The 14,892-nt window shown below is 38.7% G+C and overlaps 1 protein-coding gene across 2 annotated transcripts in view; it reads right to left on the minus strand.

The window, feature by feature from the left end:
- Window positions 1-1,333: 1,333 nt before the first annotated feature.
- Window positions 1,334-14,892, minus strand: part of MTMR6 (myotubularin related protein 6) — a 29,170-nt gene continuing 15,611 nt past the window's right edge. The window contains exons 6-14 of one of the 2 annotated variants that reach the window (XM_060079906.1): window positions 13,486-13,620; window positions 11,211-11,343; window positions 10,131-10,240; window positions 9,595-9,720; window positions 7,004-7,053; window positions 6,368-6,568; window positions 5,854-5,985; window positions 5,640-5,766; window positions 1,334-3,560 (exon numbers count right to left, since the gene is read on the minus strand). In XM_060079906.1, coding sequence (XP_059935889.1) covers window positions 3,300-3,560; window positions 5,640-5,766; window positions 5,854-5,985; window positions 6,368-6,568; window positions 7,004-7,053; window positions 9,595-9,720; window positions 10,131-10,240; window positions 11,211-11,343; window positions 13,486-13,620 — 1,275 coding nt within the window. In that variant the 3' untranslated portion in view covers window positions 1,334-3,299. The other variant, XM_060079907.1, reaches the window with a different exon arrangement.

Here is a 14,892-nt window from a genome sequence, read left to right on the forward strand (position 1 = left end):
ACTCTGGAAGACTGATCGGCGGTTTCTTACAAAATTGAACACACTCTTACCATACAAGCCAGCAATCATGCTCCTTGGTATTCAGCCACGCAAAAATCTGAACACAGATGCAGATGTCTATATAGCAGCTTTATTCATAACTGCTAAAACTTGGAAGCAACCCAAATGTCCTACGATAGGTGAATGGATAAATAAACTGTGGTCCACCCAGACAATGGAATATTATTCAGAGCTAAAAAGAAATGAGCTACCAAGCCACGAAAAAACATGGAAGAACTTTAAATGTATATGACTAAGTGAGAGAATCTGTAACCAGTCTGAGAGGTTACTTACTGTATGATTCCTGCTGTATGACCTTCTGGAAATGGTAAAACTATGGAGGCAGTGAAAAGATCGGTGGTTGCCAAGGGGTGGGGGAAGGGGAAGGATGGTGGAGCACAGAGGACTTTTAGGGCAGTGAAAATACTCGGTACGATACGTAAAGGTCATTACACGTTTGTCCAAACCCACAGAATATACACCACCAAGAGTGAACCCTAAGGTAAACTATGGACTTTGCGTGATTCTGATGTGTAAGTATAGGTCCACTAATTTGAACAAATGTACCATCTGGTGGGTGATGTTAATCATGGGGGAAGCTATGCGTGTGTGGGGCAGGGGTATACAAGGAAATCTCTGCACCTCCCCTCCCATTTTGCTGTGAACCTAAAACTGCCCCCAAAATAATGATCTTTAAAAAAAAAAGATGCTAACCTGACACTACCCCCTACCCTGCCACCCCACCAAATAAATTTAAAAAAAAAGAGGTCTTGCAGCCATCTTCATTTAGCCACGATTCCCCAAGCTACTTCTAGCCTAACCAACTTGTTCAAATAAACCCCCATAGAAAGTCACACTCTTCTCTGCCAGGCAACTTCCTGTTCCTGATCATATCCAGGCCTGTCTCTGGAGAGACACTGCACCTTAAGTGTACAAATTCATTGGATACCACCTTCTATCAACAAGTTGAGAAGGACACAATAAAATACTGATATGACAGCAGGAAGTGACAGGATCACACAGAAAATGTAGTGACATTATCAACTATATCTGCTGAACCTTTTAGCGCACTATGCTTCTTTTAAATATTTTGGTAATTACTTCTGTATATAATAGTGATTATTTATCAACATCCCCTTTTGAAAAATTAACTGCTCAAACCGTATACTGTGATGACTGGTGTCATGTGCAGGTCCATTTGCCTATGTGAGGGAGAAAAAACCCCACCACAACTGGATCCCATTTGTTTTTTCAAATAATAATAATAATAATAATTCAATGTAAAACATGAACATTTAATGACCTTTAAACAATGTATGTAATAATGTACATGCTATACAATCCCAAACACACCGAACACAAATGCAATCTTATAAGACATATACACAACCCACTTTTTGCCAACATATACCCTGTAGGTCACTTAGGATGTTAGCTGATTTCTCAGCCCATGTGTAAGCATATAAACACACATATATATATGCCTCAAACTGAAGATTAAGATAATAAACCAAAGAGTTGAATGTAAGAAGTTTGCCGTGGAAGATGCTAAAACCACAATCAGAAACTGGAACCAAGTAACAAGGCACAATAACTTCCCTTTGTGGTCACAAGGCTTAAGTTTCTCGTCCCAGTGCTTAAATATGGAAATAGAAGTGGCTAAATCACAAACTCTATTTTATAGTGCATTTCCGTCACTGTTTAAAAAGACGTCTTTTTCTTATTACATAATGCATTACAGAAAAGCATTGGAAAAATAAATAGGATAAGCTCATATAATAAAGCCTTTTTTTCCATTTGAAAAAGTTATTTATGTTCAAAATTAATATAACAGATGTAGGTGTAATAAAAAGAAGCATAAGGGATCCTATGCAGATTTCCTAGTACCCTTGAATCATATCTTGTGCCACCCATGTTAAATTGTCCATTTTAAAGCCAGCTGGGTGATACCGTCAACTGCAAGTCATTTTCTTTCTTTCTTTTCTTTCTATTTTTTTTTTTTTGGTGCTTTAATAATATGTACTAGTACAGAGAATAAAGTTATCAATAATGTGGCAAAATGAAACTCTTCCTAGCATTTAAGTTTTTTTGTTAAACATTAACTTTGTATTAGGCTATCCTTAATTTTCCTTTTTTTCCTCTATGTTAACAGAGAAGAAAAAAATGTTTCACAGAGAAAAATTCATGCAACCAAGCAAAATCTAAACTATCTGTATTCCCTTTTTTTAACCCCAAAATTCTTGGGTAAATTGAAAGTTTATTCTAGGAAGAACAATTCATTGAGAGATAAAACAGTTTAAAAATATACATATATGTACTATTCATTGTTTCTAAGAACAGTTTAGAGCTTTAGCTTTGTAAACTTACATAGTTATCAAAGGAATAAAGCCAACCCCAAAATAAGGATCAACAGGATGCAGTAATCCATTCATAAAAGACAGTCAAATGTGCTTACACATATACAAGAAATCAACAATGTAAGTTGTAAATAATAAGTCGTCAAACGTAGCACTCAACAAATTGTAACCAGAACAAAACCATCAGTTTCGTTATTTTGACCATGAATGTGGGACCAGCCAAACCTGAGCTTGGCAGTGCCCTTCGACCACCATTTTGTTTCCACAGTGGCACTGCAGCATGCAGCTCCTGCGGGGACCAGAGCAGCTGCTCACAAATACAACCAGACTGACCAAGGGAAACACAGAACCAACCATCTTGCTCTAGGCTCTAAAACTGAAGAGTAATGTAATGAATAAACTGAGACTTTAAGGCTTTCTTAGAAATATTTTTCATGGCACTTCAACAATAAACACCACTAATAGGCAAAATTTGCAAATATTCATAGTTACACAGTTACATAATTGAAAGTACATGCCATGTCAATTGTTAAGTAAGGGACCACTTTGTCAGTTTTGTTTTCTGGCAATCAAATTATACTTATGGAAGGCTATTCCTATTTGGCTGTAATTAACATGTAAATCATAGACAAGTCAGGTCACTAGTGTACAGTACAAACTGGCTCTGGAGTAAACTGGCCAGTACCACGTGCTTCTTAAAGAGCTGAAGGTCATTCATTTCTTGCTAGAAATGCAGCTAAACTGCCTTCTCTCACAAGAGCAGTTAGCATCCTGACTTCAACTATCAACCTACTGGTAAACTCTAAGATCATCATCAGGCAAATTCCTTGGGTCACGCACACAGACCATCCTCACAATAATCCACTTCTCGCACCGCAGGCAGCCAGAAAACTCTCTCTGAGTCTAACACGTCATTCTGGCCACGCCATACTCTGAGCTGACCACAGTAGGCTCCGCTTTGGAAAACTCGTCCGCGTACTCGCTGTAGCGGTTATCTGCGGGGTTGCTGCCCTCTATAGTTCGGAGAGCATCATTCACGGGCAGCAGAGTCTGCTCCTTGAGACTCAAGGAGGTTTTGAGGGCAGGTGATTCAGGATGAACTGAATTTAACAATTCCTTGGTGAGAACTCCATCTGTCTGCTTATTTTTATGTTGCTTAATTTGCTAGAAACAAATCCAAATTTGAAAAAAATTACAAACTGTACACGCTACATGTTCAATATATGTTAGATGAAAGTAGACAAAAATCGAGCTTTTGCAAATGTTCTCTTTATGTACGATGCAAAATTAAATCTCAAAAAATTAAAATCTAGTGTAGGTGAGACATGGTTGAGAATCCCAATTGTTTACAACTTTTGTGATGGAAAACATATTTGACAGAAGATGATCACTAGGACTTCATATTTGAAAAGCACATACATTTCCTAGAAAGTTTAAAAAGTAAACATTTTATAATGAAAGAAATATATATGTGAGACAGTCACCCTGAAAACACAGCTATATAATGTAACAAACACACTCATTTAGTTGAAGGTGTGACGGCCTGAAGAGCTTTCTTATGTGGTTTTCCTACAATGGTTTGGTAGGTGAGCACGACAGGCTATAGAATACAACAGAATTTTTTTGATTTTAACAGATTTTAAAAGGATTCTTTGGCAGAGTTCCACACTCTCCAGATCCTTGGACTGATCTCCAGACAACCTTCTTGTACCGTCTATATCTTGGGCTTGCCTCTCCTACAGGTCACTCAGGCAGTCATGACCTCCTTATCTGAGAGGTGACCAGCAACACTCCTGTCTGAGAGGCAGACAGGACAGTTTCACTGAGTTAAAACAATTGGCCAGGATTCTTTAAAACATGTACTTACTGATCCTTTTTGTTACATATAATGGTAAAGAAACGTCTCAGGGTGGAGAAGGATTTCTTAAACAAGATATACAAAAAGGCATAGGGCTTCCTTGGTGGCGCAGTGGTTGAGAGTCTGCCTGCCAATGCAGGGGACACGGGTTCGTGCCCCGGTCCGGGAAGATCCCACATGCTGCAGAGCGGCTGGGCCCGTGAGCCATGGCCGCTGTGCCTGTGAGTCCGGAGCCTGTGCTCCGCAACGGGAGAGGCCACAACAGTGAGAGGCCCGTGTACCACAAAAAAAAAAAAAAAGGCATAAAACATAAAGGCTGATCAATTTGACTATATTAAAATCCACAGTAACTATGTGAAACATACCATAAAGAAAATGGAAAAGACAAGAAAAGACTGGACAAAGCCATTGGTGATACATTTAACTAAATAAGAATTAGTGTGTGGTATATAAAGAATTCTTATAAACCAGTAAGAAAAAGGCAAATCTGCTAACAGAAAAATGGTTTGAATAGGCCATTCACAGAAAGGGAAAAGCCAAGTGGCCAAAAAGCATGAAAAGTCATTCAACTTCACTCATCATGGAAATCCACTGCAAATAACTGAAAGGTCTAGCATAGCTGAATTGAGGGACTGTGATACAGTCACACAAGAGAATACGATACAGTAGTTACTGATAAAACAGATGAATTAAAGCTACGTGTATCAACGTGGATAAATTTCAAAACAATGTAGAGCAAAGTGAAGCATGACAGTGTGACAGCCTTTGTATAGTTTTAAAACGTGGTTTCTTAAGCAGAGTGAAGCGTACCTGGGCATTCGTGTTGTTTGTTGCCCTTTACGTCTTATACATAACTACTTTCTTTTGTATTTTTTCAATATATAACAAAGCTAATATTTCAAATCATATGCAGCAATATTATAAATTATTTGTGGATATAAACATATACAGAGGAAGTATAAAAATATGCACAGTAATGACTAACACCAGATTCAGTGCAGCAAGTGTAGTGGGGAAGACTCAGTAGGGCTCACAGGGTCTGCAAATAGATCGATAATGTGTCTTCCCTTAGAACAGAAACATGAAAGGTCTGAATCAAATACCGTAAATCTTAAAACCTCACAAAGCTAGGTGGTGAATACCCTGATATTATATCTCTATTTCTCTCTATATTATACTGCAAATAGTTCAATATATTTTAAAATTCAGAGAAAGCGATTTAAACTGACCTATCCAAAGCAGAGGAGACCTGATTTTGAAGCAACCATGAGTACTTACAAGATTTCTATTGATATGTATACTACATTTACACTAAGAGTACAAGTAAGGAAATAAACTAATTTAATATTCCAAATATATTACATTAGATACTTCAGAATACTTACAGATTCTAAGTCTTTGACATCTTTCTGTAATTGCTTATTTTGCTCATTCATATTCATAATTATATTAAACACAGACTGTCTAGGATGCAATGTTCGATCAAATTGGTGGTACATGTTTCTCCAAAACCTTTATGACAAAAAAAGACAAAAAAATACTTCAATAAATTGTGTTGGAGAAAAATTGAGTATAAATACTTCAATAATGCCAGCTTACTTAAAATTGAAAGATACTGTATTTGGCTCCAAAACTGCCAACTTCTGAGATGCAGAACTGTAGAGAGGATTGAAGTACTTCTTCTGGTCATCCAAAAGGAACGGCCACAGGGAGTAAGTCTTCTCCTTTAACCTAATGTGATGAGAAAAACATGAAGATCTTTCCCAGAGATGCTAATGCTCACTTTTATAAAGCAGGCAATCACTTCCCATGTAGATTTAAGTTTTAGTTTTTACTTCTATTCACAGTCTAGCCTCACCTCTGAATTCTTCACACTTACACTGTACATACTTTTCTGTATGTATGCTACACTTCAAAACAAATTTTAACTATTAACCCGAGAGTGTGAGGGGTACTCAGAGTATACTCCGCTTCAGAAAAACAGACAATAAAATCTTTACAATAAGACTCAGTTCTATATCATACTGTCAAGATAGTTTAAGTTCAACTATGATTTATGTTAGACCTCAGCTAAATAGGAAAGAAGAAAGCCCATCTCAATCAACTGTCTTACTTGAGTTCTTCTCTTTCCTTCTGACAATTTCCAATAAAGTTTCCAAATTGGCATGAATGAATATGTTCATGGATCTGAAGAAGAAACGCTTCATTGAATTCGAAGGCTTGTGGAAACTGTTCAGTCAAATGCCACACACATTCCAAGAACTGAGTAAACACCGGTGAAACTTCCTTTGGGTCACCATCCAAATGGCCACACCTAACCCCCCAGAAAGTACAAGCTTTTGAAAATGCCACTGAAAGAGGTCAACTGTTTGGGTATTGTTAAATTTAAATACATATCCCCCCCCAAAATCCTAAAACATTGTTACATTGGAATTAAAAAAAAAAACTGTCATGTTTTTATTGAAACAATTTACACCTTTGAGTTTTTCAACCACAATTTTAACGGGTCTGTTACATTCTAACTACTACAATGCACACAAAAAGGAAGGTAATAAACTGCTATGAAAATTAACAAAAGTATCAGACTTGAAAAAAATGACAGAAAAAGAGTTAAATCGGTCTTCATACAAAAAAACACCACTCTCACCTCCCATCAGACATGGGAGTTCATGAAGAACAGGAACATTCAGGTACTCTAAATTAGTTCTACTAACTTTACAAAGTACCTAAATGTGTAACTGTGACTCACCTCTCCGAATATTTATGTCCAAAGGAGATCCAATCTTTTTCTATTAAAACCTTAATGAGAAAAAGTAAAATCCATTTTGTAACCACAATTCTTTTTTTGTTTAGAATGGATTAAATCCTATTATCTTAAAAACAGCATTTACACTTTTAATATATGGTGGCAAACAAAATGAAATTTTTTAAATTACAGGCAAAAGACAGCAAGAACCTGGGTTAGAGGCTGGCTTAACAAGGAGTGAAAATGATACATAAAAAGAAATACGGTAGTCTTGTGACTTAAATTTACTTCAGTTGCATTCATTACATTTTAAGTGAAAAGCGCATGTTATAAAACACTATTGCATTTACATTTTTTGTATGTATGATGATATATGCACAGAAAAAAGGTTAGGAAAATGAAAATCAGAAGGTTACCAGTGGTTACTGGGTGGCAAACTGGGGTGGATGTTTAAACCTTTTGGCTTACTTGTACGTTACTTCTGTAATACTTTAAAAAAAAAAAGGATGGTAAAGAAACCAATGAAAAGTTTATATTCAAATTCAAATGTTGATATGCAACCTCCTGAGTGCACTCTTTCCTGTTACAACTCTACTGAAATAATAGGTTTCTAATTATTTTTGGTCTAATCTAAAAAACATTATCTTCTTAGTATTTACTATACTTTCTAATTTCGTTATATAATCACCAAGTACATTCTTTCCAATGTCAAAATTGCCACTTTTAGCTCCTCTGACTTTGTCTTGAATCTCTCCAGAAGGTCATGGCACGTGTGGGTAAAGACGCAGATTCTGGAGTCACAGTGCACGGGCTCAAACCCCAGCTTCCCCACGTCCACACCCGGCAACCTCGGGCACGTGGTCTGGGGTGCAGCCTCGGCTTCTACCGTGGGCCCTGTGCCATCCTGCCACACACCCACGTCTGAAACGTAACTCAACACCGTTCTCACTCAACTCACTCCGCCGCTTCTCTCAGCACGGTCCATCCTGGCAACTGCGCGCAGAGCCTGGAAGCAATCCGAGAAGAGACTTCTTCTCCTCCACCCACACCCAGTCGGTGAACAACTCTTACTCCGCTGTCTCGCCCTCCCTGGAGGGGCCTGTCGCCCACTCCTCCATCCGCGGGGCACTGCCTTAGTTCTGGCCCTCTTTTCTCTCCTAAGTCATCCTAACGGCTTCTATGCGGGTCTCCTAGCCTCCATTCCCACCCCTCTGCCTTCCAGACACCATCTTTTTAAAAAGATGAGCTCTGAGCATGTTCCCATTTCCCACGTTTGAAGCCTGTTGCTGGCTCTCACCCCCCAGCAGGGGGATGTCCAGTTGCCTGCCAGACTTCTCCTCCTCGGGCCCTAGCCCACCCCGTTCTTCTGTGCCAGCCTCACCCCTCACACAGCCTGCACCCTACCCATCACCCGCCGGCTGCAGTTGCCTGCAGGAGCCACATTTTAGTCCTCACCGTTCCTCTAGGCTGCGAGGCTCCCACACGGTCGCCGGTCACTTACTGCACGCTTTCATCTGGACGCCCGGCGGACAGTGAAAGCCAAACATCGCCAAGGAAACACCCCTATCTCACACGCTCAAGGGAAGCGGAACCTTACTTTATTAGAAGCCCTTGCATTTGACCTGTCCCAGATGCAACATGCTGGCACCACGAAAACAATGGTTCTGAAAGGGGTCTGGCTGTGTTAAACCTTCCCCTGCTTTAAGACAGCACTGTGTTTCATAATTCTAAACTAATAAAAACTGCCTACCAGCTCTTCATTTATTTCACCTGCCCTGAGTTAAAACATAAATTGTGAAAACAGGAGTTAATCTGATCATGCTCATGCATTAAAAAGCACACAAGGGCCTCCCTGGTGGCGCAGTGGTTGAGAGTCCGCCTACCGATGCAGGGGATACGGGTTCGTGCCCCGGTCCGGGAGGATCCCATATGCCGCGGAGCGGCTGGGCCCGTGAGCCATGGCCGCTGAGCCTGCGCGTCCGGAGCCTGTGCTCCGCAACGGGAGAGGCCACAACAGTGAGAGGCCCGCGTACAGCAAAAAAAAAAAAAAAAAAAAGCACACAAAACCTAGGAGCCGGGGCTTTAGCGCCACAAAGCAGGAAATCTGCTCAACTAGAAATTTCATCTTCAGATTTAAAACATGCTCCCTAAAGTGTAGTTACAATTAACAAGTGAAGGTGTTTTAAATAGAAAGTTTCCTCTAGAATATAATTTATAAGTACTCTTATCTATGTCCTGTCTTACTACATTATTTACATTTGTTAGGTTAAAAATGAGGGAGAAATACTGAATATTTCTATTGCAACATTTTACGGGGGGAAAAACCTTTTAATCTAAAACTTTTTGTCAAAGAGATGGCACAAGTGGAAATTCATCTAACTCAGAGTTGCTCAACCTCAGCAGTACTGACATTTGGGGCCAGGTAATCCTCTGTTGTAGGGACCGTCCTGTGAGTTATAGGTTATTAGCAGCTGGCCTCCACCAGCTGGATCCCAGGTACACCCTTTCCTTTAGCTGTAACAATCAAGATGACTCCTGGGGGGGACAATATCACTCCTATTTGAGACCAGTGGTCTGGCCAAACAAGCCCTTACCATGAATCCTCTGATTGTCCTGTAGTAGGGATCCAACAAGAGAGAGCCCAGGGAACAGACCTGGGAAGTCCGGTCCCAGCCATCAGAGCAATGTACCAACACACTTGCGTTTTCAACCATTATCGCCTGAAAAGAAAGACCACACACTTCGATTCTAGCAAAATCCATTTTAGGTAAATCAGTAAGTGCTATTTACTCAAAAACCAAAGTAGCAGGTATTGCGTTATAAAGAAGAGCTAGGATTGCAATGATTACGTTGTCATAGCATAATCTCCAAGGAACCAGACAAAACACAAAGCGAACGAACAAAAAGCACAGACAAACATGCTGTTTCAATGTGTCGGGGAATTTCTTTTGAAGTTCCTACATTAAGTGCTACATGATATTTTCAAAGTTAAAATTAAAGTGAACCTCATTAAAGAGGTAAAACATAATAAAAGTTATCTGGCAGGAAAGGATACCAGCACCCGACAGAATAAATCCATTCCTTCCCGACCAGTGAAAGCCCAGATCAAACATGAGTGAAGAAGGGTTACTTTGGCTAAGAAGATTGCAGCATCCATAACGGCTTTGATATGGCGCAGCCATCCTGCGTTCTCCAGACCCGAGTAGAAATCACTGACGGAAAGCCCTTTGGTACCGTTGACTGCAAGGGGAAAGACATTTCAGTTAGAAAGGAGCTTGAGTGCCCACTTCTATTCAAGAGACCCCGAGGGGAGCGAGGTGGGGAAGAAGACAAGAGGACAAAATAAACAGGCAAGACTCTATACATGAACACGTGCTATTAAAAGCTCAATAATGGAGTTTTAGGTACATTTCTCTGTCACTCCTCGTGCTTAAAAAAAAAAAAATTGCTCCAATACCCTTTTTAAAAAAACTTTCAACACAAATGTGTAATTAAAAATAGTCTGAGGGGCTTCCCTGGTGGCGCAGTGGTTGAGAGTCCGCCTGCCGATGCAGGGGACACGGGTTCGTGCCCCGGTCTGGGAAGATCCCACATGCCGCGGAGCGGCTGGGCCCGTGAGCCATGGCCACTGAGCCTGGGCGTCCGCAGCCTGTGCTCCGCAACGGGAGAGGCCACAACAGTGAGAGGCCCGCGTACCGCAAAAAAAAAAAAAAAAAGTCTGAGATTTCAGTTTTTTAAATTCCACACCAAGACTGGAAAGATAGCTTAATATTTAAATGGAACACTGTCACAAATTAATCTTCACTGTACTGACTAATCAAGAATATCTAACAATAGCAATTTTTTGTAAAACCAGTAGAATTATACTGTCTAATAAATATAGTAGCCGCTACTGAAATACAGCTATTAAACACTTGAAATGTGGGTAGTCCACAGTAAGATATAAGTATAAGAGACACACTAGCCAATTTCTAGGATTTAAAGGAAAAGAAGCAAAATATATCATTACTAATTTTTTATACTGATTACATGTTAGCGTGTTTTTAATACATTAGGTTAAGTATATTATTAAAATTAATTTCAACTGTTTTTTACTCTTCTGAATGGGACTACTAGACAATTTTTAATTATATAATTTTAAATTTTATAATGTGACTAGCATTACATTTCTGTGGGACAAAGCTGCCTAGAAGGTAAGCAACAATCGTACCTTCCAATAATTTCTGAAGGCTGGACCGCATGACATGAATATTTTCAATTCCAACAAACTGAAATCTAATATTAGAATAGTTGTCTTCATTTTCATAACCTTTTCCAGCTGCTCTGTTGGCCATTGCATTCAGCTAAAATTTTAAATTTTAGAAATTTAGAGACAAATTGCTTTTATCTTTTAGTTTACCAAAATATCATGAAAACACTAAATAAACCACAATTTAGCTAGCAGAGTTTAAAGGAACTCATCAAAACTGAATATACTACCATTTTTTAATAAGTGAAAAGTGTCATATGTTATTCATAGTACAGAAGGATCCTATAAAATAACAAAATGATTGCTATATAAGAATCAGATAAGAAGTTCCCCACATATAATTCATGAAACTAATTCACGTATGTATTTAGTCAGTTTTCCGTATGTTTGTAATATTTTAAAATTTAAAAAATGAAAGAAATGTCTCCTGTCCAAACCCTATATGATTCAGTGTTGAGCAGAGCTGGGGAGTTTTTACAGAATGAACTTACAAGATTCACTTCAGAACAAGACTAGAGCACTTAATCATTCAGAAAGCCACAGGGACCCTGAAAAATCACATCTGAAACATGCATCAGATTGTTCCAGGTCCTCCATATTCAAGGTTACTGGAAGCCCACACCCTATACGACACAGCATATGATGAGCTAGCCTGATACATCTCCAAGAATTTGGTCAAAAATAGCCCAGTTTCTAGGGAGAGAAGACTGCCTATAGGCCCACGGTCTTTGGTCTATTAGATCAAATGCTATCAGAGGTTAAGATTTGGCATGTTTAATTCTTTCAGACTAGGATTTCATATGGTACGTCATGATAATTTGCTAAATAGTCTTTTGAACTTGGATGAAACAGAACCTAAGTTGGAAGAAAAAGTTGCTTTTCACGCAGTGGATTTGGGCCCAAGTTGGTAAGAAGAATAGTTAAATTGTGTCTACTGACCCACGGGCCATTCAGCACCTGTGATGGCTAAGGCAAAAGTTAGGTGTTTAAATGCTTCCACATTATTACCACTTCAGTTTAACTAGTAAAACGAACCAATCAAAGAAAGATCTATTTTCTGTGTAGGAGTCAATTATTTAAGTAAGAGATATGAGGGCCTGAGAAACAAATCACCCTCAGACCTCATGTTCAGAAAGTCTTACATTACAATCACCTTTTTATAGCTAGTATTACCTAAAAATAGTTCTAAGCAATTAACCCACCCAGATTATACAAGTAAACTAAAATTTTTCTTACAAGAGGTATCACCAACACCCTTGAATTCTAAGAAAGTCTTTTTTTAAAACAAAAGAATATCAAATTATCAATGTCTAATTTTTAATACTTCTTAATTTATGCAGATTAATCTTATCTTCTGTTTTCTCCATTATCTTTTGTGAAATTGCATAATGATGAGAATTACTTCTAAAAACAACTACCATTCCTTTCAACAAAGCTGCCTAAAATTGTGTTCTGTATCGCTCACTCGCTTTTTCCCATTGCTTTCTCTTATTTTCTCAACATTCCAGATTTTTGAAGAAATTCTCACTATAATTCTGCCAATGTCCTTTTGTGTAGCCCACCAGCTCTGCATGCGATGCTATAATAAAAATTAAAAGTAATGTTAGCTATTACCATTGAGGATTTTAATTACTTTAGTTTCAGTATCTTACATAAATTGGTTGTTTAACTATGTTTACAAAAAGAAAAAGGGATTCTAACATTTGTTCCAATGATAAAACTTTACCCTGACATTATAGATACCTAACAGAACAACTATTTACTGTTCGCTATTTATAATTCCCTAGTTCAATATTTCCTAAGTTAGCTCACTATCTATTTTCCTTATTTTCTTGAATATTCCAAATTACAGTCCATTATTTTAACAGCGTTTTGCCAATTAAAAATTCCACCAGAAAAAGTAATAAGAATTTCTATTTTTCACAACACATACTATTCAGTATTTCTTCACAATAACATAAGGCTTATGTATCATCTAGAGCTCCCAATAGAAAATTCAGGTTTCCTAAATTTGTATATATATCAGAAGACATAAGAAATCACCACCTGGGTTATTGGGAAATTGTTCTCCTAAGTTGGTATCCTTTAAAAGATTGATTTCCTTAGTATCATTAGCCTCGGTTAACTTACAACTAGGATTCAGATATGCTAAATATGGACGAAGTGATCAGTTCCCTCTAACTGAATTAGCAGAGACAAGTGAACTGGCAGACCATTCTAGACTTAAGACACATACTCTGGGCCTGGTGTCCATGACATACATGTAGCGGTTGGCTGGGTTGGCTTTGCTGATGGCCTGAAGCAAGTGTTCGTCCTCCAGGCACCGGGCACTGAATCCTGAAAGCGGTTGACTACATCGACAAATGGCAGCCTAGTTTTAAAAAGAGAAGAAATAGATTATCCACAGATGTCTAAAACATGCCTCAAAGACATGCTTAAAGGAAAAAACCCACAGTTAAAATTAAATGTGCCATCTATTTAAAAGTCAGGGAACTAAGATCCCGCATGCCTCACAGCACAGCCAAAAAACCAAAACAAAAACAAAAACAGAAAGCAAAACAAAAACAAAAAAACAACAAAAAATGCTATAGCAAAAATAAAGGAGCCGGGAGATGGACTGGAGATATGGTTGAGGGAATCTTTTAGAATGAGATAAAGAGGAGAGAATTTAGAGGGTAATGGTTGAGGGAATCTTCTAGAATGAGATAAAGAGGAGAAAATTTAGAGGGTATTAACTTCCTAGCATAGCAAGTTTATGCTAGGAAGCCCACTTGTCCACAAACACACACAAAAGTACAAAGAAAATTAACACAAGAGAGGAAGCAACCAAAGAAATAGAGGGGCAATTTCCCAAAACTGAGTCCTGAGTTTCCACGTAGAATTTAAAACAACATGCCAAGGCCTGAAATCACTGTGAAATTTCAGGACACTGGGGGAAAAGAAAATTCTAAAACCCTCTCAAGGAAAAAAATCAGGCCACAAAAGACTGGGAGTCAGAACTGGCATCCATCCCTCAAGTTACCAGCTGTGAGGACAGGAAAATGATTCACCCTCTCTGAACCACAGCTTCCCCATTTGAAAGGTACAGGGAATACCCAGAGACTACCTTATAAAGTTATATGAGGATCCCATGCGTATAAGGCATTAAATATGCAGTACCTCCTGGCCTTCTGTGGAGACCACAAAGGTAAACTGTACCCGGACAGGCAAGCCCAATTACAGAATCTCAGTGAAAAGCCTCCTCCACCTCTTCATACAGCAAAGATCCTTCTGATCTGAAGAGCTGACTATTAAAATGCGAGCCTGAAACACCCTTGGCTCTCTCCCTTTTCTCAATAGTTGGCTTTTCAAAACTATCTGGTTTCCCCCAAAACAAGCAGGATCAAAAGAGAACCACGGGAAAGGAAGAAGAATCTATCTGTCCACAAATCCTGTTATTTTCACGTCACTACTAGAAGGAAGGAAGGAAAGGATGAGAGGGAGGGGAGGAAGATCACAAGTATGAAAGTTTGTGTTTCAGATAATTTTGTTTTAAAATTTCAAAAATGTAATCAAGGGAAAAGCTAGCCTTTCTCTATCGGCAACACTGTAACAATGACCTCTAAATGTAAAAATGAGTGTTCTTTTGGACACAATCTGAAGA

This window comes from Mesoplodon densirostris, chromosome 17, assembly GCF_025265405.1.
Source record: "Mesoplodon densirostris isolate mMesDen1 chromosome 17, mMesDen1 primary haplotype, whole genome shotgun sequence".
Taxonomy (NCBI): Eukaryota; Metazoa; Chordata; class Mammalia; order Artiodactyla; family Ziphiidae; genus Mesoplodon; species Mesoplodon densirostris.